This window comes from Trachemys scripta, chromosome 1 (genome assembly GCF_013100865.1).
Source record: "Trachemys scripta elegans isolate TJP31775 chromosome 1, CAS_Tse_1.0, whole genome shotgun sequence".
In the NCBI taxonomy this organism is placed as follows: domain Eukaryota; kingdom Metazoa; phylum Chordata; order Testudines; family Emydidae; genus Trachemys; species Trachemys scripta.
Genome location: NC_048298.1, coordinates 100192548 through 100219889, shown reverse-complemented (window position 1 = coordinate 100219889; position 27342 = coordinate 100192548). Strand labels below are relative to the sequence as shown.

Genomic DNA, 27342 nt, shown 5'->3' with positions numbered 1-27342 from the left:
CATACCATGATAATGGCTGCTAAGCCCCAGTATCGGCACAGCAGGTAAGTGACCTAACTTTATATGTTTTGCCTTTCTGCCCAGGTTGGTTCCAGCCCATTAAATAGGTTGATTGCATTAGTATAGAGAAAAAGGAACAATCTGGTTTCCCAATCACTGTTCCATGCATTGGCTATTTAAGCCACTGGACTGTGATGTTAATAATGTCTGCCTACTGCAGTGACTTCAAAACACTCCCCTTCCTATTTCTATAGCTTTCTGCATTGATTCTAGCAGTTTCATTATCTTTGTCTTCAGGAAATGAGTGTAACCTTCTTTACGTGAATACAATACATTTCTTCCCTGCTCCAACACAATCTAAAATGAAGCAGCCATGCTATTTTATACTGTCTTCAAAGAAACCTTCCTGTGTAGTCAATGAACTTGAAGGTTGTTACTTTAACCCTCTGGCACTAGCAGGTCCTGGGTTTCCACCAATAACAACAATGGTGGTATTAATGTTTAACTTAAGGAAATTCAAACTGCCTGTGTCAAGGGGCTCATAGCCTTTTGCAAAAGTAATACACAGTGAAGGTACTGCCTTGTTCAAGGATTTGATAACTAGTTACAGAGCCTTCCACTATTAGTCCGCCTCTCTAAATCTGAGACAGATTGAGAGTGAATGAAAATTGTTAATAATTGATGCCTAGGGATGATCTACATACAGTGAGTTGGGGATCTCAGTACAGTTTCTAACATACTAGTGTCCCAATCACAAAATCATCTTCTCATGACTGGCCGTATCAGCCAAGAACTCAAAGAGCAAATGTGCTTGGGTCTTAATTCCCCTCTCCTCTTCTCGAGGTGATCCTTTCAGTCTCAGTCCCATGGGCAGGGAAAAACCATCAATCCCCATTCTGCAGATAGCAGACTTCAGTGCCTAGGACTGTCAGCACAGCCCTTCTTCAAGAACTACATTCATTTAAAAATAAATAAAATAATGAAGCAATACATTATGTATACATCAGACCCCGACTTTTTCTTGGAGCTTTGTCCTGACGAGAATTTGTGCTCTGACATGTCTGTCTCCTAGGTTAGCAGGTGATCTTCCCTTTACTGGGGTAAGCTTTTGGAACTGTAACTTGCTCCCATTTGATATTGTATATTGAACATTTGTGGTTATATGGGAATTAAAGAGAAAGCCAAATAGTAAATTTGGAGCTGGGAGGGAAGGGAGGCATTTATCAGTTGTAAACTACAAGGAATAATGTTTCCCTTATTTATCTACATAGATTGGGATGTTCTTACCTCCTTCTTCATATGAGACTACCACAGCAGGGCCAGGAGAGCCTCCGGAGATAGATCCCCACTGATTTTATAGAGGTGGGCCTGCTACCAGGCCTTCTCTGAGAGACCCTATTTGGGGAATTTACTCACACTTGTCCCAAAATAAATTTAATCTCTTAATCTATAGGGCATGAAGGGAAGACCATTTATTTACCGGGCTTTTCAAGAGGGCAGAGGGAATGGGAAAGAGGGAGCCTTTGGGTGGAGTGAAGTACATTTGGTTGCTCTGATTTACTGGTTAGTTAATTTAATTTCTTTTATTATTAACATCCGACATTTGACCATGGGCAGTGTTCCACTATTCATTCAGCATCTGGCACAAACCTTAATCTCCCTTAACTACCACAGTGCTTTTCCATCTAGCAGAGACTGCAAAGTATGAGCTTCCTGTAGCCAGGGCCGGCTCTGGCTTTTTTGCTGCCCCAGGCAAAAAAACTTCCCACCGCCCCCCGCCCCTGGCGGGGAGCGCGGCAGGGGAGGGCACCGAGCCTGGCTGCAGGCCCGCTCTCCCCGACCGGCCGGCGTGCCAGGGGGAGGGCGGCGAGCCCGGCCAGGGCTCCGCTCTCCCTGGCGGCCAGAGCGCCGGGGGGGAGGACGGCGAGCCTGGCTGGGGCTCCGCTCTCCCCGACCGGCCGGTGTGCCAGGGGGAGGGCGGCGAGCCCGGCCGGGGCTCCGCTCTCCCTGGCGGCCAGAGCGCCGGGGGGAGGGTGGCGAGCCTGGCCGGGGCTCTGCTCTCCCCGGCAGCGAGCCCGGCCGGGGCTCCGCTTCCCGGACCGGCCGGGGCCTCGCTCTCGGGCTGGATCGCCGCGCCGCCCCTCTCCAGGTGCCGCCCCAAGCACATGCTTGGTGGGCTGGTGCCTGGAGCCGGCCCTGCCTGAAGCCTGCTGCTGCACCATGAGCGGAGCACTGAGAGATATGGAAGGGATCATACAGTTCCTTCCACACTTCTCTTCAAGCACATGTCCTCAGAGTATAGCTAACTTCCCAACTCTGGCATGAGAACTGCAGGGATATATCCATGACGTTCTCAAAGGACTGGGGCTTATATCTCCATTTGCCCAATAAAATAAACAGTTAACAAGCATGGGGTTTCCATATGTTTAACCATTGCAAAAGTGGCTGCCCAACAACAAAGAAAGTGTTCTCTCATTGGCATACAGCTTATACATTTTATATGTCTGAAACCAAGACAGGAGAAGCAAGTTGGTGCAAAGGAGATTGCGCTGGACTGGTATGCAGGCCACCTGAGCTCTATTCTGGGCTCCACCTCTTTGTGCTCCATTTACCCTGCCACCCTTTGTCTGTCTTGTCTGTTTAGAATGTAAGCTCATTGGGACAGAGACTGTTTCTTAATACATGTTTATACCAAAAGTGTCAAATCTACTCAGAGGAGAGAGTTTAATTACATGTTTAATTATGGTCCATGGCAGGGATATATATTAAGGACTTCATGTTCTCTTCAATCCAAAGTGCATCTCTCATTGACATCAGTGAGAGAGGTTTGCACAGAGATTAAGGGAAAGATACAGACAATCTTTATGTAGTAACTAAACTTTTATTTATTAGTTATTTACTCAGTAACTTTTTGACATATTCAGCATCGTTCATTGAGATACTCGGCTTCCCTTTGGGCTGATGCTACTCCTGCCCTGTGTTTTTCTTTCTTCCCCTCCCTCCCTCCCTCTTTTTTTAAGTCTCTTCCGTTCTTCCCCCTGCACTTCCCTCCCTGGGACTCCCAACTCCCATCCTATTTCTTGTTCCATCTATTAAAATGATCAGCAATGGAACAGTTAATGTTGACAATGACATTTCTTCATCACTGGGCTTTAGAAATGCTACTCCAATGAGATTAACAGGGTACACATGTTTGAGTCATTGTTTCAGGCTCTCTGCAGACTCTGGCACTCAATGGTATGCTCCATTCACATTTGGAAGGTTATCTTTGCAGCCATGAAGGCTGGAAATTTATTGTCTTTTAATTAAAGCTTGGAATCTACATAATCTGAGTATGTCATGTTCGCCACATAAATACTTTATGGAGGCTGTATCTGGCCTGTGGGCCATCTGTTTGACACCCTGAGTTTGCACAGTACCTAACAGAGTAGGTCTCAATCTCAGCAGGGCCTCTTGGAGCTAATGTAATATTAATAATAATTATAATTCCATGAACAAAAAGGTACCTCTGCAGCAGACCCGGCGCTGTTGGAGGAGTCATTCCAAATTCCACGTATCTCTGTTGGAAATAAATGAATAAAAATAAAATCAATAAACTGGAAATTTCAGCCAGTCTTTTACAGCTTGAATGAGACCCAATTGCCAGGCCTATGTGTGAGCAGACTGCAAGTTTATGGACAAAGATTTACAAACATTTTTTGTTAAGTGGCACAAGAAGACCTGGGAAGTGCAGCTCCAACAGGATAACTCTTCTATGTTTGCCCAAGCTCCTTATGTGGCTTACCCACTTTTTGAAAATATGTTCTCTGACTTGCAGCTCAAGGCCCCCTTCAATGTGTATTTAATATAAATTTTATGAAAAACTGCGCTTTTATTTTACCTTGTGTGAGTGCGGGGAGCCAATGGCACACAGGTAGTGCTAGATTTTAATTTATCCCTGCCTAAAATGATGTATTTTGTACAACAGACTTCCAACTCTATTTACAATTTCATACAGTAGAATAGTCTAATGGTTAGAGCAGGGGAGGTGGAATCAGGATGTCCTGGTCTCAAATGTCCTGGTGGAAAACTCTGGCTAAATACTTAGAACTGTATCTTTATGGGCTCTAAATAGGTGCTAAGCTAAAACAGACTTCAGAAAAGAAATATTATTAATTTAAATACCAAGACTGATCTGTGAAAGATCACAACTGAGTGGACCAGGAAAGCATTCTCTTAAAAGAGAACGCTTATCTGCCTCCGAAGGAGAAAAAAAGGTTCACAGGGTGGTATAAATAGTGAGTTCCCCATTTTGTAACTTCACATCACGGACACCCGATTCCAGTAATTGCTCAATATCCATGATGAACCCTGTTCTAAAAGGTATAACAATAGTGACCACGGCTCAAATGGTCCTAACACCCTGCCCAGAAAAGCCTTTCAAGATGTATCACTCACACTAAATGGGTTGTTTACTGCCTGGGTTGGACCATATGGTGATCCCCACTGGGGGCATGTGGTTCCCCTCCCTGCTCGAGCAGGAGTGTTGTTTACCGGCTGTCCCGCAGAGACCCCAGGTGACGTGATGGCAGTGGAACTGGCTGCTTGGCTACTGGGAGCCACCAGGGCAAAGGCATCATCCAAGAGAGAGTGCATGGTCTGCCGGGCCTCTTCAATGGATGGCTGTGGAGGGATGTACTGAGAGGCTGGGTGGGGAGGCAAGCCTGGGTACTTCCCGAGATCAAGAGAAGAAGGTGTCTGTGATTCTGCAGGCAGGTCAGGATCGGACTACAGAGAAGACAGAGAATGGAAGCAGGAGTCAGACAGACTTTTACATACATAGTTTCAAGTCACAGTGACATTTAACTTCTGAACAAGGATTAGAACAAGCTGGAAGCAACAGAGGAGAGAGACCTGGGTGTGTGGATTGATCATAGGATGACTATTAGCCACCAGTGGGATGCAGCTGTGAAAAAGGCGAGGCATTTCCAGTAGAGATAGAGAAGTATTAATGCCACTGTACGAGGCACTGGTGAGACCTCATTTGGAATACTGTGTACAATTTTGGTCACCCAGGTTCAAGAAAGATGAACTGAAACTGGAGCAGATGCAGAAAAGGGTTACTAGTATGATCATGAGAGAATGGACAGCCTATCTTATCAGAGCAGACCGGAAGAGCTTGGCTTGTTTATCCTAGCAAAAAGAAGGCTGATAAGGGATATGATTGCTTTCTATAAATACACTGGGGGAAGGGTAAATATCAGGGAGGGTGAGGAGCTATTTAAGCTACAGGACAGTGTTGACAGAACAACAAATGGGTTGAACTGACTCCGAACAAATTCAGGCTGGAAATCAGAAGGCGGCTTCTAACCATCAGAGGGGAGAGGTTCTAGAACTGCCTCCCAATAGGAGTTGTGCAGGCAAACCCCACGAGAGAGCAGCACAAATTGATCGATGTGACTCTATGATAGCGTTGCTGGTGATGGCAGGCGGCAGGACTCATTTCCGGTTTATGTCTTATGTTCCTAAAAGCTCATGTTTCAGAGCTTCAGCCGGCCACCTGCAGGAATCAGGAAGGGATTTCCTCCCTCCACCCCCCAAGAATTTGGTGGGGGGGGTGGTCTCCTTCTTTCGAAGCATCATCGGGGTGGCCATAGCTGTAAATGATACCCTGGATGACGTGGGTCAGTGCTCTGAGGTGGCATCGAGCGTTCTGTCTCTCAGGCGCTTGCTGGCTAGTTCTTGCTCACCTGTTTAGGGTCTAACTGATCGCCATATATGTGGTCAGGAAGGAATTTTCCCCCAAGTCAGATTGGCAGTGGCCTTGGGGTTTTTTTGCCTTCCTTTGCAGCATGTAGGGGTGGGTCACTTGCCAGGATTATCTGGGTACATCTCACTTAATCATTTCCCTGCCATTGCGGGGGCCTCAGGCACTGGTGCACCTCAGTCTCTCCTTGCAGCACAACAATCTAATCTCCTGGGGGCTGTAACACTTTGGTCTCAATTCGGTTGTTGGATTTAGTGTGCAGGGTGATGTTGGTGGCCTGTGACATACAGGACGTCAGACTAGATGATCTGGTGGTGCCTTCTAGCCTTAAATCCTATGACCACCAAAACCAAGTTGAGATATAATGCATCTGTGAGAGTGCCAGACAAAACCTGCCCAATTCTTCTACCAGAGAGTCATTTTCGTTCAAATGTTTCAGCCAATTTAAGCTCCCTCACTATGATACTAGGTGAGGAGCAACGTACCACCTGATAGATACCTAGCTGCACTAGAATGATGTGGCTTGTAAATATATGTGTATCTGAAATCACATAGTGAATGCCGACTTAGCTAGACGATGACAGTCTGAGCTCTCTCTCTCTCTCTCTAAATCAGGGGTGGGCAAACTTTTTGGCCTGAGGGCCACATCTGGGTATGGAACTTGTATGGCGGGCCATGAATGCTCATGGGTCCCGGCCAATGGGAGCTGCAGGGGCTGTGTTGGGGCAGCGTGTGGAGCCCTCTGGCTGCCCCACGCATAGGAGCCGGAGAGGGACATGCTGCTGCTTCCGGGAGACACAAGGAGCCCCAGCGCGTGCGGAGAAGGGCAAGCCCCGGACCCTGCGCCCAGTCAGGAGCTGAAGGGCTGGATTAATGCGGCCCCCAGGCCGTAGTATGCCCACCCCTGCTCTAAATGAAGTCTTTCTGAATCTTTGCAGCTCTATGGAGTGAGTTAAGTCTTTCTGTAACAACTGACCTCGTTAGCCGAAATATGAAACAATTACGGCTATCGTGAGCAACACAGGACACGAGCTATTCAACAGCTAAGCGGTTAGCTGTGAGGAAGCTGAACTGCAGTGCGTCTTAAAGGGATTCACAACAGTGCCCGGGGGCAGCAATTACCTAACAGCAGCCTGATGTAGCCAGCACAATTACTACATAGGGTCTTATCTCAGGAGCATATTGCTCCTCAGTAACAGGAAGTTTCGCAGCTTTGCAGTAGCAGACTTATTGTGCCAGCTCCTTCTTGCCACTGCATGCCGGCTGCAGTGTCATCTATCAAGCCACACCCCTCTACTTCCCTGGGAGTTTAGAATGCTGAGGGCCAACTCTCCACAAGTCTCAATTAAATAGCTGCGGACTAGAATTCATTCCGATACAGGTGACATTAAAATGATCATTGCGCATGTTTTGAACGCCGATGAAGACCACAGAAAGAAACATTATGGTCCTTCACTACATTTTTTAAAATGGAAACTGTTTGAAACTGTCCAGAGGTTTTGAATGTTAGCAACAGTCTGAGTGAAGACTGATTAGTGGCCAGAGTGTGGGTGCACCGGTCCAGGAAGCACGGTCAGTGCAGTTTATTACATGATATTATTAAACTTAAAAGTTCTTAGTTACTATTTTTAACATGGAAATGAAGCTAATTTGCTAGATACTGTCTGAGAATGATTTCAGTTATGTCAGTTATTTCTGCACTGATATATAAGTTTAAAGAAAAGAAAATCTATCATTGAGGGACTTCAGTTTTTCACTACCTGACAAACTACCATAAAATTTCCTATAACATTTGAGATTATTTAATCGCCGGCAACGTGGACTAGAATGTATTGAACTGAGCATGCTCAAAGGATCCTGTAGCATACACACGTTTTCATGTGATGGGTCTTTTCCAGAATTTATATTTTTGTTTCTAAAGTTGCTCATTGGAGAATCCTTTTTCCATTTCATAGCATTTCCTATGATTACTGTCCCTAATGGCCCCATTTCCAATTCTCATTCTATGGTTTATTGGGACTGATAAAAATGCTTTTCAGTGCTTCTGTTCTGAAGGCCAAGCAACGCCAGCATGAGTGGAAAATTACAGGCTTTCACTATTTTACCCAAGCATTCTGCATAGGAGGTTCTTGACTCACTCAGTTTCATCCAAATGGAATTAGCATATAAAGTAGCCACTCAGAGCATACCAGGAAAATAGGAGATTCACCTAAGCCACAGTTATCGTAAGAACTATCAGTGTATTCCTGTCATCTAAAAGCCAAACATACAATATATGCAGAATTATTGACTCCTGGTGGTCTTTTGTATGTCCCATCACTGTCAGTGGTGATTAGCCTGTCCTTCTCAGCATCAATAGGGCTGCCATTTATCTGATGTCTCCGACGCTGCTTGGGAGAACGTTTTGCACGTGAACTAAAAAAAAAAAAAAAGAAGAGGAGAAATAAAAACCAAGAGAAAGTTCAGCGACTTTTGTCTTACTAGAACTTTTAAAAAGTTGGAGATTCTACTGTTTGTTATCTCAAGCTCTATGTGCTAGAAGGTATTCCAACACTCCTTAAAATAGTTCTGCTTTGATATGTTGTGTTTCAGGACCCCACTAAGTGAGAGTTCTCTCCAGCCACAAGTCCTGTTTTCCTGATTCCACGCTTTGATGGCTCATGGGAAAGCATAATGGAAACATTGAGCAAGAAATACCATACTATACAAAACCAAGCCCCAAAGTGCCTCACAAAGTAGTGAGTAAGATGCAGTGACTGTACAAGCAAATCCAGCATCCGTTATGTGCTTCGCAATAGTTCCCATCTATGCAAGGACCCAATCCTGCTTTCATAAAGTCATTGGGAATTTTGCCAAACATTTTAATGGGCGAAGGATCAGGCCCTTAATACTGGGCTGCAGTATCAGGATTGGGTCCTGATGCAGGATTTCAACCTAGAATTTTCTGACCCACAGGCAAGTATGCAACCAATTGAGTCAAAACGGTCTGATACTCTTGACAAAAGGCTAATGAAGTGAAAGAAATTCTAGTTTAAACCACTAACATCAATCTCACCTATGGCCTAGTTTAATAGCAAAATTCTCAGCCATGCCATCACTTCTCTATAATCTTCAAAATACTTCTCTCCTCACTTTCTATTCGAGGCAGCGCTATAGAACTACCTTTGTTATTATTTTAAAAAGAACCATTATTCAAAGATTAACTTGTACATTAGAATCAGAGACAGGTTCTAAGCAGTTTGCCTCTATGGAAATACAAATGGTTTTTATAGCTGGTTATGGATTGTCCTCAGTTCTTCTGTGCACCCTTTCAGGTATGACCCCCTGCTGCCATGAACATTTCTGAGAGTCCTCAGGCAGGGGTCATCTCCTGTGAAGTATAGTGCAATATCTCAGTCATATGAAAACTGCCAGACACTTTATGTGGTAGATGGTCACAAAGAAACTTAATTATGTCATAAAGGAGGGATTTAAAACAAAAAGGGAGAAACGTTCATTTGGTCATCCTTTGGCAAAGCATCAACATACTTCTGAGAATGACCTTGGTGACGAGGATGCTATCACTACATACAGCCTGTGCATGAGTGAATGAGAGTGTGCAATTTTGCTTTGGAAGACAATTTTTCTACCGTGGCTGGCACCTAGAATATTTAATTAGTTCATATATTCTTCCAGTCTCCTTCAATCACATTAGAGAGTATTGATTTACATTTCATATTTTTAGGATGTTTCAGAAATAAAACTACATAAAATGTAAATCAATACTCCCTAATGCAATTGAATGACAGAATCTGATAAGCAGCCAATCCTATTAGTGCCTGTATGATGGAATGGAATTTTGGGTGCCCAATTTGAGACACCTAGGATCTGATTTTTCAGAGTTCCTAGCATTATATAGCAGTCTGTATGTTCATGGCAGTCTCACCATTGACTTCAGTTGAAGCTGCAATTGCTCTGCAATTCTGCAAATCAGACCCCAGGGTCTTAAGGTGGTTGCCCAGAAAATGAGGAACCGACCACCCGTGAAAAGTTTGGTTTAACCGACTCGTCCATCATCACATAGGAACTCTGTGCTCTATTGGACACAGACTCGACTGCCATTTCCTCCCAGTCTTGACATCTTTTGTCCTGTCACCATCCCACTCTTGTATCTTCCCACCCTGGCTCCTTGTTCCTGTCCTGTTTTCTTCAACTAGCAGGCTCCAGGTAGGCTCCACTCAGGCTTCTTATCCCAGTCCCAGTTTCCTTGCCTCACAAATAGTCAGTCGCCCTGTCCCAGTCTCACCCAGTCCATTCCCATTCTTCTTGCCAAGCCAGTCCCAGTTCCTCCCATCCCAGCTCACTTTCCCTAACCCCCGATATTCCTCATTCCAGACCTGCAGCATTCTAAATGATGGCATCATGGAGCTGACAAAATAACCATCAGATTGCAGGTTGGAGATTACGCTGAGCTTTAAACTGATGTATGTAGGTCAGTTGAAGGAAAGACACAGTGGAGAAAAAGGTTTGTTTGTTCTCAGTGTGAAAATGGTCCAGGCAGGACTGTTTTTAGGGAACCTGGAACTCAAGAGAAAGAGCCTCTGTGTCCATATACCCCACAGAAGACACAGAGCAGACACTGTCTTGAAATATAAGACCAGGAGGGAAGGTCTGTGAGATGGGTAAGTGCTGTGTGCATCTGGTTACCATGAAGGAATATGGAAGAAGGGATTTTATTGTCTGGTATTTGCAGAGTTTTAAAGATAAATTTGAACTTTTCTATATTTTATAATTAGTTTTCATGGTCTCTTGACTACATGTTTTTCTTTGTTTTGATATGAAAAAAGTATTCTTTGCCGTTTACTTTTTTTTCTTATTCCTTAGTCTCTGTTAGTCCTCTTACGTAAATTCAAATTTTGTTTCACCCTGGGTTTGTTACCTGTAATACTTAGTAAAAATTGTGGTGGTGGTGTGGGGTTAGTGTGTGATTAAGTAGTTCTGCTTCAGCCTGCTCCCAAAATTACATTGCATTTAACAATTACACTAGAGGAATTAGACAGTTTCCATGTGATCCTATGCAGCTACTAAACGAAAGAGTGTGCAAAAGTAGCAGCACAAACAATAAACATCTCCTTAAAAATGGCTTTGGTATGTTTGGTTCCGCTATTGAGAAACTGTCCATGAGAAACTGTAAAAAACAAAAACAAACGCATGGCCTTCTGAACGCTGTTAAAAAAACCCAACAACCACCCAAAAAACCTCCGGCATGTATTGATTAGACCAAAACACCCCAACCCTTTCACCTCTCCAATCCAAACATTCCTGTGGGAACAAAATGATTCTAAGCTCTCCAAGTGCAGAAATACAGGCCTGACGTAGTTTGCAAGTCTGGACACTGATTCTAAAAGAGAATGAATCTTCCTCTGGCTCTCAGTCTGTACCTCTTCCTGGGTTCTATAAAAACAGTAGGCACGTTGCCCCCAGGGTCCAAGATCTTGTCAATCTGCATCTGTGCTTTGCGGTATATTCTATGCTGCTCTTTGGCATCAACAACAATCACGTCATCCACAACTGGAAATTCATAGTGGCCTTTGCGCTTGGCTCGAAGACGGATCTTATTGCGGTGATGCTCGATCTCAGACTTATGCCGCAGAGCTGTTTGTATCTTAAAGGAAGAAAAAGAGAAAACCATGAGATACACTTTTGCAAATAGAGCCTATTACTGCTGTGCAATAAAAAGGATAGCCAGAGCTAAAGCAAGCAATTTGAAACTGGCACACATGTCCTCCCTGAGTTATCTCATCCTTTTGCAGGTAATAGACCGATAATCTCCCCACACAGATGTGCTATCAGACATGGTAAAATCACTAACACAACAAGTGAAATTAGAGAGAAGTGGCAGAGTGTTAATAAAAGGCATGATGAATAACAAAAAGTCCTGCCAGTTGCTGTGAGAACGTTGCTCCATTGACATTAGATTGCAACGAAGGGTGTATGTGGCATATGTCTGCCTGCGCCCATCATAAGAGAGATTTGATAACTATAGACAAAGTCTGTCTCTGATTCCCTTAAAAAAAACCACCTCAATACAAGGGGCAAGAACTTAAGGAGCTGATTGAGGAGTGGATTTGGAAGAGGAAAGGAGGAGTGGAATGGTCTAGGGGATGGCAATAGGTTCTTCAGGTCACCAGTTTAAACATCGACCGGTGCCTTTACAGCTGGTCCAACACCTACTGAAGTCAATGGGACTCTTTCCATTGATTACAGTAGGTATTGGATCAGGCCCTTAATGACCACTGTGCTTGTGGTCTGTGCTTGTGGAACTGTGTTGAGATGCACAAAAAGCACGAAAAAATAAAACCCACAATAATCTTTTACAACAGTATAAAAAGGTCATTAGACAAATGTACATAGCAGGATTTTTCCTAGTAGTTAAATTTACATTTCCTGGACTTCCTTGTCTACAGGTATTAAATGTATTAATTTACTTTTCAACATATTATGTAAGGTACTGAACACAAAGGATGAATTGAGCTTTTAACCTGGAAGCAGGGGGAGGAGACTATCTTCAATCAAGTACAAAATGAGTTACTGAGCAGCAGCTGGGAGAAGCCTGCAGAACAAGACCTAGATAACCCAATCATTTAGGTGTCACACAAACTTACAGAGCCACCACGCACCACAGAGTGTTTATTAGTACTTGCATAGTAACTCAAGGATGCATAGTAAACAGTGTGTCACCATTCTAGTTGCAAGATTCACCTAAATCAGAGCTTAAACAAAAAGTCAGGCTTTTCTCTACGACCCAAAACAACAGGCAACTCAAGATTACACACTTATAAAAGAAAAAACCATTCACAGCATCTGAAGTGTGACTCTCAACATATAAGAGAAATGCGAACCTTTTTGCTCTCTTTCTCACTTAGCAAAGTGTATTCCACTGTATATACACCATTGCATGAACATAAGAATGGCCGTACTGGGTCAGACCAAAGGTCCATATAGCCCAGTATTCTGTCTTCCGACAATGGCCAATGCCAGGTGCCCCAGAGGAAATGAATGGAACAGGTAACCATCAAGTGATCCATTCCGTCGCACATTCCCAGCTTGTGGCAAACAGAGGCTAGGGACACCATCCCTGCCCATCCTGGATGATAGCTATTGATGGACCTATCCTCCATGAACATATCTAGTTCTTTTTTGAACCCTGTTATAGTCATGCACACAAACACTATCTGAAAAATACCTCTTTGTTAATTTTGTTGGACTCTGCTACTCGGTCAGACAGTGCTGGGTTCTGAGCTGGAAGGGCTGCAATTGGCTGCATGGCAATCAACTGGATCTTGCTGGGGACCCGTCGACTTGCATCTGAGGAACGAGACATCCTGTCCACATGCTCAAAGATAGAGGCTGAGGAGTGCTGCTCGTTTCCATTACCGGGATGCGGAGGTCCTGAATTACCAGAACAAATAAAATAAAAGACAGTGTCATAGCTAGGATCAACTCAGTCAAATGTCTGGCCATACAAGAGAACATGAAATGGTGGACTACAACATTATGCCATCTTTGCTGCTGCGCTTAATTTGCACTGGAGGTCTTCCATCCGCTGCAGATTTATTGCAGGCAGTTTACTCAGTAGTTTGCAGATTACAAAACTTTTTCATTTTTCTTCCTGAGGGTGAATGATCCTTCTTTATTTTTTTAAATCAAGTATTTGATATTTTACAAAGATAAAAAGTTCAAACCAGTTTTATCCCATCAAAAGCTATTTAGAATGCTCTAGTGCATACAACAAATTGCTATTGATAACATTACTTAAGAAGGCTCAGATTCCACAAATGGAGTTTTAAAAACCAATAAAAGACTTCGAACTGCAAAATGCCGTACTTTAACAAATAAGTGATAGTGAGGGCAATTTCTCAAACAAACAAAGATTTAAAAATCTGTCCAAAATGTAGTTTTACAGCTATTTTTTACAAATTTGAGCTTTTTAATGGTTTGTTTTTTCTTACCAACAGATGGTAAACAGTCTAGCATTAGGTGTTTAGCTGTACAAACAGTGCTTTGCTGTGATTTGTTGGGAAAATTAATTTCTACACCTACAATCCAAATATACCTAAGAGAGTCATTCTAGGGAACCAATGGGCATTTGCTTGATAATGAGCTCATCAAATATCTTATTACATTTTTGTACTAGTTGGTTAATGAGTTCCAAAATATGCAACTATACTACTTAGTCAGAACCTTTATAATCTTATCCATAACTTTCTGTTCACAGTGCCTATTCTATAAATGAAAGCTTCAGAGACAATGTCAATCTGAAATATGGTCAATTTAACAAAATTAATTAAAAGTAGTTTCAAGTACTACACCTGCCCCTATATGTCTTTCTGCCAGTTTTTGTGGTTCTATAACAACATTTTTCTTTTTGAAAAAGATATGTTCCTCTCCCCACTGTTGCTGCATTAAAGACTCACAAACAAAGGAAGAAACTCACTAAAACTCACTATTCCTACAACAAACTTCATGTGAAGGCACTTCTATGCTTGTGGAAGCCCTAAGAAGTGAGTCAGGAAAACTCCGCATAGGTTCTGGGGGGCTGCCCATGTGGAACAATTTGCAGGACTGAGGCCTAAATGACTGATGCTACAAAAGAACTAGAGAAACAGACTATACAAAAAAGTGCTGTCAATGCATTAAAGGAACACATGGAAAAAACAAGAGAATTTTATTTTGCCTAATTTTTTTCAGCACCAATAATCATAAATATTATTTTTAATACAAATGCAGAAAGTAGCATATTTTAGGACGATTGTGTCCTTTTAAACAGAAAAATAAAAGACAAAAACTAATTCCTTCTGTAAATACTAAAAGGGGAAAAAAGTCTCTGAAATGATTGTAATATTATTTCAATTAATCAATCACATCCGTAATTTGCTAACCTATAATTAAGAGAGTTAAATATTTTATTTAAATAATATTAAATATTAAAATGGATAGCAAATCTCCTATGGATATCTCATTGAGTTTATCTATGCTATTGACAACAACTTAGATCAGTGGTTCCCAAACTTGTTCCGCTGCTTGTGCAGGGAAAGCCCCTGGCAGGCTGGGCTGGTTTGTTTACCTGCCACGTCCGCAGGTTCGGCCGATCGCGGCTCCCAGTGGCCGTGGTTCACTGCTCCAGGCCAATGGGAGCTGCTGGAAGCGGCGGCCAGTATGTCCCTCGTCCTGCCCAGGTAAACAAACCGGCCCGGACTGCCAGGGGCTTTCCCTGCACAAGCGGCGAAACAAGTTTGGGAACCACTGACTTAGATCATTAAAAATAAATAATTTTAATCACCTAATTTACTTTTTATTACGGTATTAGTTTCCTTTCCTCTTGAACAGTTTAAACACACTAGTTAGGTTTTCTTGTTCACTGTCAATTCTAGTTACTTCCACTTTCAGCTTCTCAAGTAATTAACACAATGCAGTGGCTTGGATTCCAAGTGCAAAGGGGAATGCTACTTTGTTAAAACAGTTATTTCCACTAGAACTTAAACAAAAGACATGGAACATCTGTATTGGTTTTAAGAATTTTGCAAAACCGTGTCTTTACAAAACCTAAGTTTCTTGTACAAATGTGATCTAACCTCTCTAATTCTGTCCCTCTAATTTAACAGAAAGCAAGTCCAAGTGCAGCTATTTCCCTTCAATGGGTATCGTCCAAAGTCCACTGTAGTCAATAGGCAGTAGTAGGTACAGTAATGAAGCCACCAACCTATTTTCACATATAACACTGAATAGCCAACTGATAATTTTTAGTCCCAACAGACCTGGACAGAGTAATAACTGTGAACAAGTGAAGGCTCATTATTCAATTATCAACCCCTCAAGCCATCCAGTCCCTCGGAAGTAAAGACTTAAGTTTATGAGTCACAAAAGATGCACTGTCCTAGGGATGAGAGTTCCACAACCACCACTCTCAAAAGGAGGAGGAGGGTGGTGGTGGTCGGGGACTCCCTCCTCAGGGGGACTGAGTCATCTATCTGCCGCCCCGACTGGGAAAACCGAGAGGTCTGCTGCTTGCCAGGAGCTAGGATACGCGATGTGACGGAGAGACTGCCGAGACTCATCAAGCCCTCGGATCGCTACCCCTTCCTGCTTCTCCATGTGGGAACCAATGATATTGCCAAGAATGACCATGAGCGGATCACTGCAGACTACGTGGCTCTGGGAAGAAGAATAAAGGAATTTAAGGCGCAAGTGGTGTTCTCGTCCATCCTCCCTGTGCAAGGAAAAGGTCTGGGCAGAGACCGTCGAATCGTGGAAGTCAATGAATGGCTACGCAAGTGGTGTCGGAGAAAAGGCTTTGGATTCTTCGACCATGGGATGGTGATCCAAGAAGGAGGAGTGCTAGGCAGAGACGGGCTCCACTTAACGAAGAGAGGGAAGAGCATCTTCGCAAGCAGGCTGGCTATCCTAGTGAGGAGAGCTTTAAAGTAGGTTCACCGGGGGAAGGAGACCAAAGCCCTGAGGTAAGTGGGAAAATGGGATTATGGGAGGAAGCACGAGCAGGAGAGCGCAAGAGGGGAGGACTCCTGTCTCATACTGAGAAAGAGGGACGATCGATGAGTTATCTTAAGTGCCTATACACAAATGCAAGAAGCCTGGGAAACAAGCAGGGAGAACTGGAAGTCCTGGCACCGTCAGGGAACTATGATGCGATTGGAACAACAGAGACTTGGTGGGATAACTCACATGACTGGAGTACTGTCATGGATGGATATAAACTGTTCAGGAAGGGCAGGCAGGACAGAAAAGGTGGGGGAGTTGCGTTGTATGTAAGAGAGGAGTATGACTGCTCAGAGCTCCAGTAAGAAACTACAGAAAAACCTGAGAGTCTCTGGATAAAGTTGAGAAGTGTGAGCAACAAGGGTGATGTAGTGGTCAGAGTCTGCTATAGACCACCAGACCAGGGGTATGAGGTGGATGACGCTTTATTCTGGCAACTAACAGAAGTTGCTAGATCGCAGACCCTGATTCTCATGGGAGAATTTAATCACCCTGATATCTGCTGGGAGAGCAATACAGCGGTGCACAGACAATCCAGGAAACTTTTGGAAAGTGTAGGGGACAATTTCCTGGTGCAAGTGCTGGAGGAACCAACTAGGGGCAGAGCTTTTCTTGACCTGCTGCTCACAAACAGGGAAGAATTAGTAGGGGAAGCAAAAGTGGATGGGAACCTGGGAGGCAGTGACCATGAGATGGTTGAGTTCAGGATCCCAACACAAGAAAGAAAGGAGAGCAGCAGAATACGGACCCTGGACTTCAGAAAAGCAGACTTTGACTCCCTCAGGGAACTGATGGGCAGGATCCCCTGGGAGAATAACATGAAGGGCAAAGGGGTCCAGGAGAGCTGGCTGTATTTTAAAGAATCCTTATTACGGTTGCAGGAACAAACCATCCCGATGTGTAGAAAGAATAGTAAATATGGCAGGCGACCAGCTTGGCTTAACAGTGAAATCCTTGCTGACCTTAAACGCAAAAAAGAAGCTTACAAGAAGTGGAAGATTGGACAAATGACCAGGGAGGAGTATAAAAATATCGCTTAGGCATGCAAGAGTGAAACCAGGAAGGCCAAATCGCACTTGGAGTTGCAGCTAGCAAGAGATGTTAAGAGTAACAAGAAGGATTTCTTCAGGTATGTTAGCAACAAGAAGAAAGTCAAGGAAAGTGTGGGCCCCTTACTGAATGAGGGAGGCAATCTAGTGACAGAGGATGTGGAAAAAGCTAATGTACTCAATGCTTTTTTTGCCTCTGTCTTCACAAACAAGGTCAGCTCCCAGACTGGGCAGCACAGTATGGGGAGGAGGTGACCAGCCCTCCGTGGAGAAAGAAGTGGTTCCGGACTATTTAGAAAAACTGGATGAGCACAAATCCATGGGGCCGGATGCACTGCATCCGAGGGTGCTAAAGTAGTTGGCGGATGTGATTGCAAAGCCATTGGCCTTCATCTTTGAAAACTCATGGCGATCAGGGGAGGTCCCGGATGACTGGAAAAAGGCTAATGTAGTGCCCATCTTTAAAAAAGGGAAGGAGGAGGATCCAGGGAACTACAGGCCAGTCAGCCTCACCTCAGTCCCTGGAAAAATCATGGAGCTGGCTAGATCGTCGGGCTCAACGAGTAGTGATCAATGGCTCCATGTCTAGTTGGCAGCCGGTTTCAAGCGGAGTGCCCCAAGGGTCCTGGGGCCAGTTTTGTTTAATATCTTTATTAATTATCTGGAGGATGGTGTGGACTGCACTCTCAGCAAGTTTACAGATGACACTAAACTGGGAGGCATGGTAGATACACTGGAGGGTAGGGACCTAGACAAATTAGAGGATTGGGCCAAAAAAAAAAAAAAAAAAACCCTGATGAGGTTCAACAAGGACAAGTGCAGAGTCCTGCACTTAGGACAGAAGAATCCTATGCACTGCTACAGATTAGGGACCGAATGGCTAGGTAGCAGTTCTGCAGAAAAGGACCTAGGGGTCACAGTGGACGAGAAGCTGGATATGAGTCAACAGTGTGCTCTTGTTGCCAAGAAGGCTAACGGCATTTTGGGCTGTATAAGTAAGGGCATTGCCAGCAGATCGAGGAATGTGATCGTTCCCCTTTATTCGACATTTGTGAGGCCTCATCTGGAGTACTGTGTCCAGTTTTGGACCCCACACTACAAGAAGGATGTGGAAAAATTGGAAAGAGTCCAGCGGAGGGCAACAAAAATGATTAGGGGTCTGGAGCACATGACTTATGAGGAAAGGCTGAGGGAACTGGGATTGTTTAGTCTCCAGAAGAGAAGAATGAGGGGGGATTTGATAGCTGCTTTCAACTACTTGAAGGGGGGTTCCAAAGAGGATGGAGCTCAGCTGTTCTCAGTGGTGACAGATGACAGAACAAGGAGCAATGGTCTCAAGTTGCAGTGGGGGAGGTCTAAGTTGGATATTAGGAAACACTATTTCACTAGCAGGGTGGTGAAGCACTGGAATGCGTTACCTAGGGAGGTGGTGGAATCTCCTTCCTTGGAGGTTTTTAAGGCCCAGCTTGACATAGCCCTGGCTGGGATGATTTAGTTGGGAATTGGTCCTGCTTTGAGCAGGGGGTTGGACTAGGTGACTTCCTGAGGTCCCTTCCAACCCTGATATTCTATGAATGATACCACTTAGGGCTAGGAGCTATCTAATAATATATACTACATTAAACCAAACAGCTGACAGAGTTCACAGCAGCATAAATACTGGCCATTTAAAAGATATTATTAACTATTCACATTCTGTTCAAGGAAGGAAACTAAGAGGCAAAGAATAACAGAGATCACTTTAGCATGCAATACTTCAGCCAAAACATCACAAATCACATCATTAAAAAAACAGCCTCAATTAGAAAAAATGCACTTGCTATTGGATAAACAAATGACCCTTTAATATAATTTGTGTTGTTGAGTATTCTTTCTGAGAATAAATTGCTCAAAACCAATCTAGTTTTTAGACTCTGAGGACAAATCGACTCAAGCTTCAGATACAATTAGTTAAACTTTCTCAAGACTTTTATTCACATTTGTACCACAAAACTGGCAATAAAAGAAAGGCTGTCAAACACTAGTCTGGATACTTACCCACTCTGTTTGCTCCTGACAGCATAAAGGAGAAAGCAAAGAAAGATGACACCGTAGTTATGAATAATTCAGCAGAAATGGCATTTAGAAAAACATATGATAAAAAGGGCGCTCTGGTGCTGAGATACATGATTGCCAAGCCTTAGCTGCAGGAAAAGGAGGCTGACACTGGAGTTTAGCAACAGTAAAGTACACCATTACAGTGGGGTCTGGTCTTGAATATTAAAAATAGCCCCCTTTATCCCTTGATCAGGAGGACCAATTATTGAGAAACGGCTTCTTCATCCCCAGAATAGCAGAAGGGAAAAAGAGGACACATTTTGCACAGCTCTCCAGCAAATCTTTCCATATAATTAAGACACAGTTACATTTAGCTCTCGATGTAACAACTTCTAACACTCCCTAAAGCCTAACACGGAAACTCTGAAGAAGATGTGAAACAAGGGGACAAATAGGGAGTTTCCCAGCAGGAAGCAATGGGATAGTATTGAATAGGGTTGGATTCACATAGACTGGAACAAGTAGTAGTCCAACAGTCTTTCATAACATTAACTTCTCATAAAACACTAATATTATATTAATTTATTCAGGCATTAATTCTGGTCCTTATAGCAAACATAAGACATTAAAACATACACCCTAGGCCACTAGGATGACATCTTACAAAATAAAAAGGTCACCTTGTGAAAGGTATACACAAGGGGCCCGTATTGCATACTAGTTTATTGGGAAGCACACTTTTTTATTTTCTGGCAGCGTTTGCCTACTTTGTGCTTTGTTTGCTTACATGCTACAACCGAATGTTCATCCAGGAGGTAAACTAGCCTCACCAAACCAGCCCTTTCAGGATCATTCGGTGTTCTGAGCATTGCATAAGTAGAAGCATACACTAGGGAAAAACAGGTGCTTTGGAAGGGAACTAGTGATTGATATTCTGATAAAGACCTCTTGCATCTTACTCATTATCATCTCTTCTCTGACACAATGGTAAACTGGGAAATGTATGCTATTAGTTCAAGTATACTGGCATTGCATTGCTCAGGAGCCACCTCATGGAAAACTTTGAACACCTTTCAACTTTAAAGAGGGATCTGCCTATGGTGTTCCCAGTATTCCCTTCTCTCTCGTTTTACTACTACTAAGGACATTTGTACAAAACAGGATTGTAATGTATCTGGACCCCCACACTGGAGCTACTGTGATTGACGAGCTGAGGATCTGGTCCTAACATCTCCAGTGAGAAATAAGTAATATGAATAGAAGCGTGAGCTCTTAATTAAAATCCTGTTTTCATGCAAACATTTTAAATATTTTAAAATGGGGTAAAAGGGAATAAAACATGATAGGGGTGAGCTGAATAGCGTGCAGTATTTTCCATGAGATGCCAACAAGTCTTTACCAAAATTCGTGCTAACACTAAGGCATTTTGGCTTCTAAATTATACCATGCACAAGCACCACACTGATTTTTAAACCCTTAGCTCTCCCAACTATTTTTAAATCTCAGTTTTTCAAAATCACAGTTAAAGACATATGTCCCCACGGTGTCAAGTCCTGTTGTGATCGCCTTGCACCTCTAATTTCCTGCAAGATTGCCACCAACAGAGTCATAATGACATGATTAGAAACATATTTGCTGGATGAGAGAAGCGAGGGTGATTGGTGTTATATCACTTGGATCAGATGCATGCCTGAATGAAAGAAACATGCAGATCTCCAACTGCAACATATGAAAAGAGAAAATAAACAGAGGGAAAAAATAGTGGAGAACCAAAACAAGAAGATCCAATAGACAAAAATTACTTTTTAGAAAGTAGCAGCACTGAAATGTATCTCGGGTGTGCCCTACCAAAACACTGCAGCAAGAGACTGAAGAAAAAAATGTAACAAACCACTCTTTGGAGCTCTGCGTGGTTTGCCCTCATTGGCAGAGGTTGGTGGTCTTGTGGTTTCTTCCCCTGTCTCTCTCCCACTGGACTGTTCACTCGCTGTGGAGTCAGCATCTGAAGGGGAAACTCTGCAGCCATTAAAAAAGAAGATATAAAAAAAGATGAATGAAATGTTAGACAGGTTTATAAAGGGCTGTGGCCAGCAGATACAAGGAGATCTCATAAGAACATATGTCTTTTGAGAAAGAACTTTGACTTATAATAAATAACTGATTACCTTTGTCATGAGTGTGGGAATTGCAAAATTAGGCTGTGGCAATGCTGTGCCCTGTGACTTCACTGATACACATGACAGGATTGTTAAGTAACCTGTTTTTACTTTTAAAAAGGTCATCTTAATTGTAACAGAAAGCCCTTCACCTTAGCAACTAGCAGGATTACTTTTCAGGCAGAAAAGTCATCTGTTCCTTCAAAAGTAATATGACTAAATGTGTAGTTAGTATCAGAGTATGAAGTTACCAAGTCCAGCTATTAAAGTAACTCAAAGTAAGTCCACATTGATAGTTTTGCTGACTATTTAAGCCTACAATCAGCCAGGACTATGAATATTTTATTTACTCCGTACAGTACCAAACGAAAGAAAGATATAATCCCTTGGTTCCTATAAATTGTGGACACAGCTTGTCTATGCAAAAATACATTAGCATTATTGTTATCCCATCCTTCCTCCTCAGCACCTCTGTTTACTGGTCTGTCTTAGATTTAGATTGTAAACTAACTGGGGCAAGGATTGTGTCATCTACACGTTTGTTAAGCATGTAGTACAATGGGGCCTCCATCTATTTGGGCATTCAGGAGCTGCAGGAATACTAATAACCTATAATTTCTTATATCACTCAATTTAATTATCTCATTGTAGGTATATACAGAACAATTAAAGGCAATCTTGTGTTTTTCCCCACCTCTGAACTGCATGCATATTTCAGCTGAAAGCTATTCAAAAAACAGAATACAAAATAATAACAGGACAGAACACACTACATGCAACTGATTCTAAACTCAGTACTTCAGCAGATGATTAGCTGATGCGATAGTACGCATATTGGACAGATAATCTTGCAAACATTCATAGTCTGTCTGTGCACTGATGCAATGGTTTCATGAAGTGGACTAGTTGGTCCACCAACCTTGCTAAGTGCCAGATTTGTTACTGCTAGCAGATATTTGACCCAGTTACTAAAGCCTTCAACTAAATGTCAGCGTTCCCTAGAGAGTGCACACTAAAATAAGTGCTGCTCAGGCAGGTGAGTTTCTCAAAAGTTCAACCCACCACGTGCACTTGTTAGTGCTCCTAACTCAACTTCCCTCTCACCCTATGCATACTGCCAGTCTATCTACAGAACTCCATACAAATTCTCTTCCTGCAAAAGTAGTATATTGGTTATTCAAATCCCAATACAAAATACTCCTGGAAAAAAAGAGAATCACTATAGTAGGTACAAATCTTCCTTACTACGTAATCTTTTTTATAGACAGAAGAGTCCCACAAACAGGAAAATGAGAGCTGAGCTCTCTCTGTTTGAGCACCTCTTTGTCAGAACATAAGAATGCCCTTGCTGAGTCAACACCAATGGTGCATCTAATCCAGTATCCTGTCTTCCGACAGTAGCTGGGGCCAGATGCTAGGGAGGGAATGAACACAACAGGGTATTTATCGAGTGATCCATCCCCTGTTGTCCAATCCCAGCTTTGGGCAGGCAGAGACTTAGGTATGCCCAGAGCATAGGATTGCATCCCTGACCATCTTGGCTAAGAATTTATCTAATTCTTTTTTGAACCCAGTTATACTTTTGGCCTTCACAACATCCCCGTGGCAACAAATTCCATAGGTTGACCAAGTGTTGTGTGAAGAAGTACTTCCTTATATTTGTTTTAAATCTGCTGCCTATTAATTCATTGGGAGACTCATGGTTCTTGTATTATGTGAAAGGGTAAATAACACTTCCTTATTTGCTTTCTACACACCATTTATGATTTTATAGACATCTATCATATCCCTCTTGTCTCTTTTCTAAGATGAACAGTCTCACTCTTTAATCTCTCCTCGTATGGAAGCTGTTCCATACCCTTAATCATTTTTGTTGCCCTTCTCTGTACTTTTTCCAATTCTAATAAATCTTTTTTGAGATGGGGTGACTAGAACTGCATGCAGTATTCAAGGATGAATTTATAGGGTGGCATTATGATTTTTTCTGTCTTATTATCTATCCCAGGAATCGGCAACCTTTGGCATGCTGCAGTTTGCTGTTCCAGGCCAATGGGGGCTGCGGGAAGTGGCATGGGCCAAGGGATGTGCTGGCTGCCGCTTCCCGCAGCCCGCATTGGCTTGGAACGGCGAATCGTGGCCAGTGGGAGCTGCGATCGGTGGGAGCTGCGGACACTGCAGGTAAACAAACCGTTCCGGCCCGCCAGCGGATTTCCCTGATGGGCTGTGTGCCAAAGATTGCTGATCCCTGATCTATCCTTTTCCTAATGGTTCCTTACATTCTGTTAGCTTTTTTGACTGTCGTTGCACCAGAGAACTATTGCTGGTGACTGCAAGATCTCTTTCCCAAGTGGTAACAGCTAATTTAGACCCCATCACTTCGTCTGTATAGGTGGGATTATGTTTTCCAATGTGCATTACTTTGCATTTATCAACACTGAATTTCATCAGCCATTTTGTTGCCCAGTCACCCAGTTTTGTGAGATCCCTTTGTAACACTTTGCAGTCTGCTTTGGACTTATCTATCTTGAGTAATTTCATATTGTATGCAAACTTTGCCACCTCACTGTTTCCCCTTTTTTTCCCAAGATCCTTTATGTATACGTTAAACAGCATCCCAGTACAGATCCTTGGGGGACCCTGATATTTGCTGCTCTCCACTATGAATACGGACTATTTATTCCACCCTTTGTTTCCCATCTTTTAACTAGTTACTGATCCATGAGAGGACCTTCCCTTTTATCTCATGACTACTTAGTTTCCTTAAGAGCCTTTGATAAGGGACTTTGTTAAATACATTCTGAATGTCCATGTACACCATATTCACTGGATCACCCTTGTCCACATTTATTGATACTTTAAAATAATTCTAATAGATTGGTGAGGCATGATTTCCCTTTGTAAAAGCCATGTTGACTCTTTCCTAACGTATTATATTCATCTATATGTCTAATGATTCTGTTCTTTCCTATAGTTTCAACCAATTTGTCTGATATTGAAATTAGGTTTACTGGCCTGTAATTGCCAGAATCGCTTCTGGAGCCTTTTAAAAAAATCAGCATTACATTAACTATCCTCCAAACATCTGGTACAGAGGCTGATTCAAACCATCAGTTACATACCATCAGTTACATACCACAGTTAGTAATTCTACAATTTCATATTTGAGTTCCTTCAGAACTCTTGAGTGAATACCATCTGGTATGGGTGACTTACTACTATTTAATCTATCAATTTGTTCCAAAACCACCTCTACTGACACCTCAATCTGGGACAGTTCCTTAGATCTGACACCTAAACAGAATGACTCAGGTGTGGGAATCTTCCCCATATCCTCTGTAGCGAAGGCTGATGAAAAGAATTCATTTAGCTTCCCCACAATGACCTGGTCTTCCCTGAGTACTCCGTTAGCACTTTGATGGTCCAGTAGCTCCACTGGATTTTTTGGCAGGCTTCCTGCTTCTGATGTACTTAAAAATGTTTTTTGCTGGTAGTTTCCATGTCTTCTGTTATTGCTCTTCAAATTCTTTCTTGGCTTGCCTACTTATACTTTTATACTAGACTTGCCAGAGTTTATGCTCCTTACTATTTTCCTCAGTAGGATTTGATTTCCAATTTTTAAACGATGTCTTTTTGTCTCTAACCACCTATTCTACTCTCTTGTTTAGCCAGAGGGGTATTTTTTTGGTCCTCTTGCGGTATTTTTTATTTGGGGGTGTACATTTAGTTTGAGTCTCTATTATGGTGTGTGTTTTAAAAGTTTCCATGCAGCTTGCAGGCATTTCACTCTTATGACAGCGCCATTTAATTTCTGTTTAACTAATTTCCTCATTTTTCTCACTCTGTGCCTCTATTCTACCTCCCACCCTTCGTCTTTTCTATTTAGATTTTTAGTAAATATGTATTTTATGGTAGCATACAAATGTCTTATTAGGGATTGGAGCTCCATTTTGCTGGGTGCTGTTGTAAGATATTCAGGGCAGGGACTGTCCCTTATTATGTATTTATACCGTGCATAGCACAGAAGGACCCCGATTTCAGTTGGGGCCTCTTGCTGCTACTTGCATAAATAATCATCTTTATAATCAATAGTTTATATATCATAAGTCTCTTCCATTTGCTACTTGTTTAATCTACTACCCATCTCTAGGGGTAAGGTATGTACGAAGACAATCACTGACCCATAACAGTCTATCCCAACTCTACCTATCGTGTTAACTCTCACCTCTGATCAGCCCATGTCATCAACCTCCTCTGACGACTAGTTAAATTTTCAAACAAGCACCTTTGTGCTTTCTCCCATGTTGCCTCAAACACTTATAGGAGCTCCCCATAAACATTAACAAAACTACCTTATTATCCTCCTTCAAAACCCTCTTCTGCCATGATGTCTACAAAAAAAACCTTGACAACAGTCAGGCTATTGGCGTGCTGAGACCACGGGCCTATCATGTTGACCAATACTGTTTTATTGTTCTCTTCTACCCTTCCCATCTGTCTGTATCCATTTACTATGTCTTGTTTTATGCATCAATTGTAAACTCTTTGGGGACCAAACCATCTTTTTATTGTGTCTGTACTGTACCTAGTACAATAGGATCCTAGTTCATGACTCAGTGCTCCAGTAATACAAATAACAAATATGAATATTCACCATACTGTTTTGTACAGCATTATATTGAACCAAATTCTGTTTTATTCTGTACATACCCACATAACCAAAGAACTGAAAGAATAATCCGTAAAATATAATTCCTTAATGTGTCCGTCTTTCCCTCCCTTGGGGAGAAAATGTTTTAAACGTCTCATTGGCAGCTGCACATCAACATATTATGAAGCGACTCCACAGTTAAGCCTACATGGAGATTGCACTTAAAGCAGGGAGCGGAAATACCCACATGTCAAATGTGGCATAATGATTTTTTAAGTAAAATATTTACTAACTTTTCCAGAGGAAACACTTAAAAAAGCTTCTTTTTGAAATTTTACCTTTTTTTTCTTTGAGTTCTGCTAAAACCCTCAGACACCAGAGAACTCTGAAACTCCAAGCTACACTCTCTTTTTTCACACACTTACCACTTTTGAAATTTTAAAATGAAACACAGGAACTCATCTCTCTCATTTAGAATAATCTAATTGATCTGAGCCAAGATTAGCTGACAGAAGTGTCAAGTTCCTTCAACTGCTTCTGTTTTCTGAGATGCTGCTAGCCTTGGTCCTTGACTCACTAGCTCTACTCCTTACAAAGCCCAAGGGGAGGCAGGGAATATGGGGGATGGGCTCTGGAGAAGCCCATATGTGGCAGCAAGGGTGTCAGGCGGCAGGAAGAGTGAACGAAGCTTTGGGGTGCATGAGGGGTTGAGTGGAGAGGTGTGGAGATTTTTAGGGGTGAGTTGGGGTGCAGGGATCTGACACTGAGCAGGGAGACTTAGGTGGGAAGAAAAAGGGAAGGCCCATCCTCTGCTTTCTGGCACACCATACTGCACAGAGCCAGAGGAGTCAAATTCTTGTGTGCAGAGGCAATGATTTACCAGGGGTTCCCCCACAGTGCTGCCAGCGCAATGCACTAAAGAGTCAAGCAGATGAAGAACCCTTCAAGTGCCGACAAGTCAGTGCAGAGGCTGTGTGCTGCCTAGACCCCCAAGGCACCATCTGTATGCCTCTCATTCTTCCCAGCAAGCCTCTCCACCCAAAACATTCTCCACACGCACCCCTCACTCCCTCTCCCAGCCTCCCACACCATCACTCTTGGTTTCCCCTGATCACAATGCAGTAGCACTGCGGGGAGCCAAGGTGGAATGAGTAACCATGCTGGGGGACA

At 42.8% G+C, this 27342-nt stretch overlaps 1 protein-coding gene across 4 annotated transcripts in view; it reads right to left on the bottom strand.

The window, feature by feature from the left end:
• KIAA1549 (KIAA1549 ortholog) overlaps window positions 1-27342 on the bottom strand; it is a 202226-nt gene that overhangs the window by 9786 nt on the left and 165098 nt on the right. Inside the window, exons 12-18 of one of the 4 annotated variants that reach the window (XM_034779017.1) lie at window positions 21260-21384; window positions 19369-19383; window positions 12972-13177; window positions 11167-11390; window positions 8017-8161; window positions 4438-4767; window positions 3507-3559 (exon numbers count right to left, since the gene is read on the bottom strand). In XM_034779017.1, the coding sequence (XP_034634908.1) occupies window positions 3507-3559; window positions 4438-4767; window positions 8017-8161; window positions 11167-11390; window positions 12972-13177; window positions 19369-19383; window positions 21260-21384 (1098 nt within the window). The remainder of the gene's footprint in view (window positions 1-3506; window positions 3560-4437; window positions 4768-8016; window positions 8162-11166; window positions 11391-12971; window positions 13178-19368; window positions 19384-21259; window positions 21385-27342) is intronic. The other 3 variants (XM_034779036.1, XM_034779027.1, XM_034779047.1) reach the window with 3 other exon arrangements.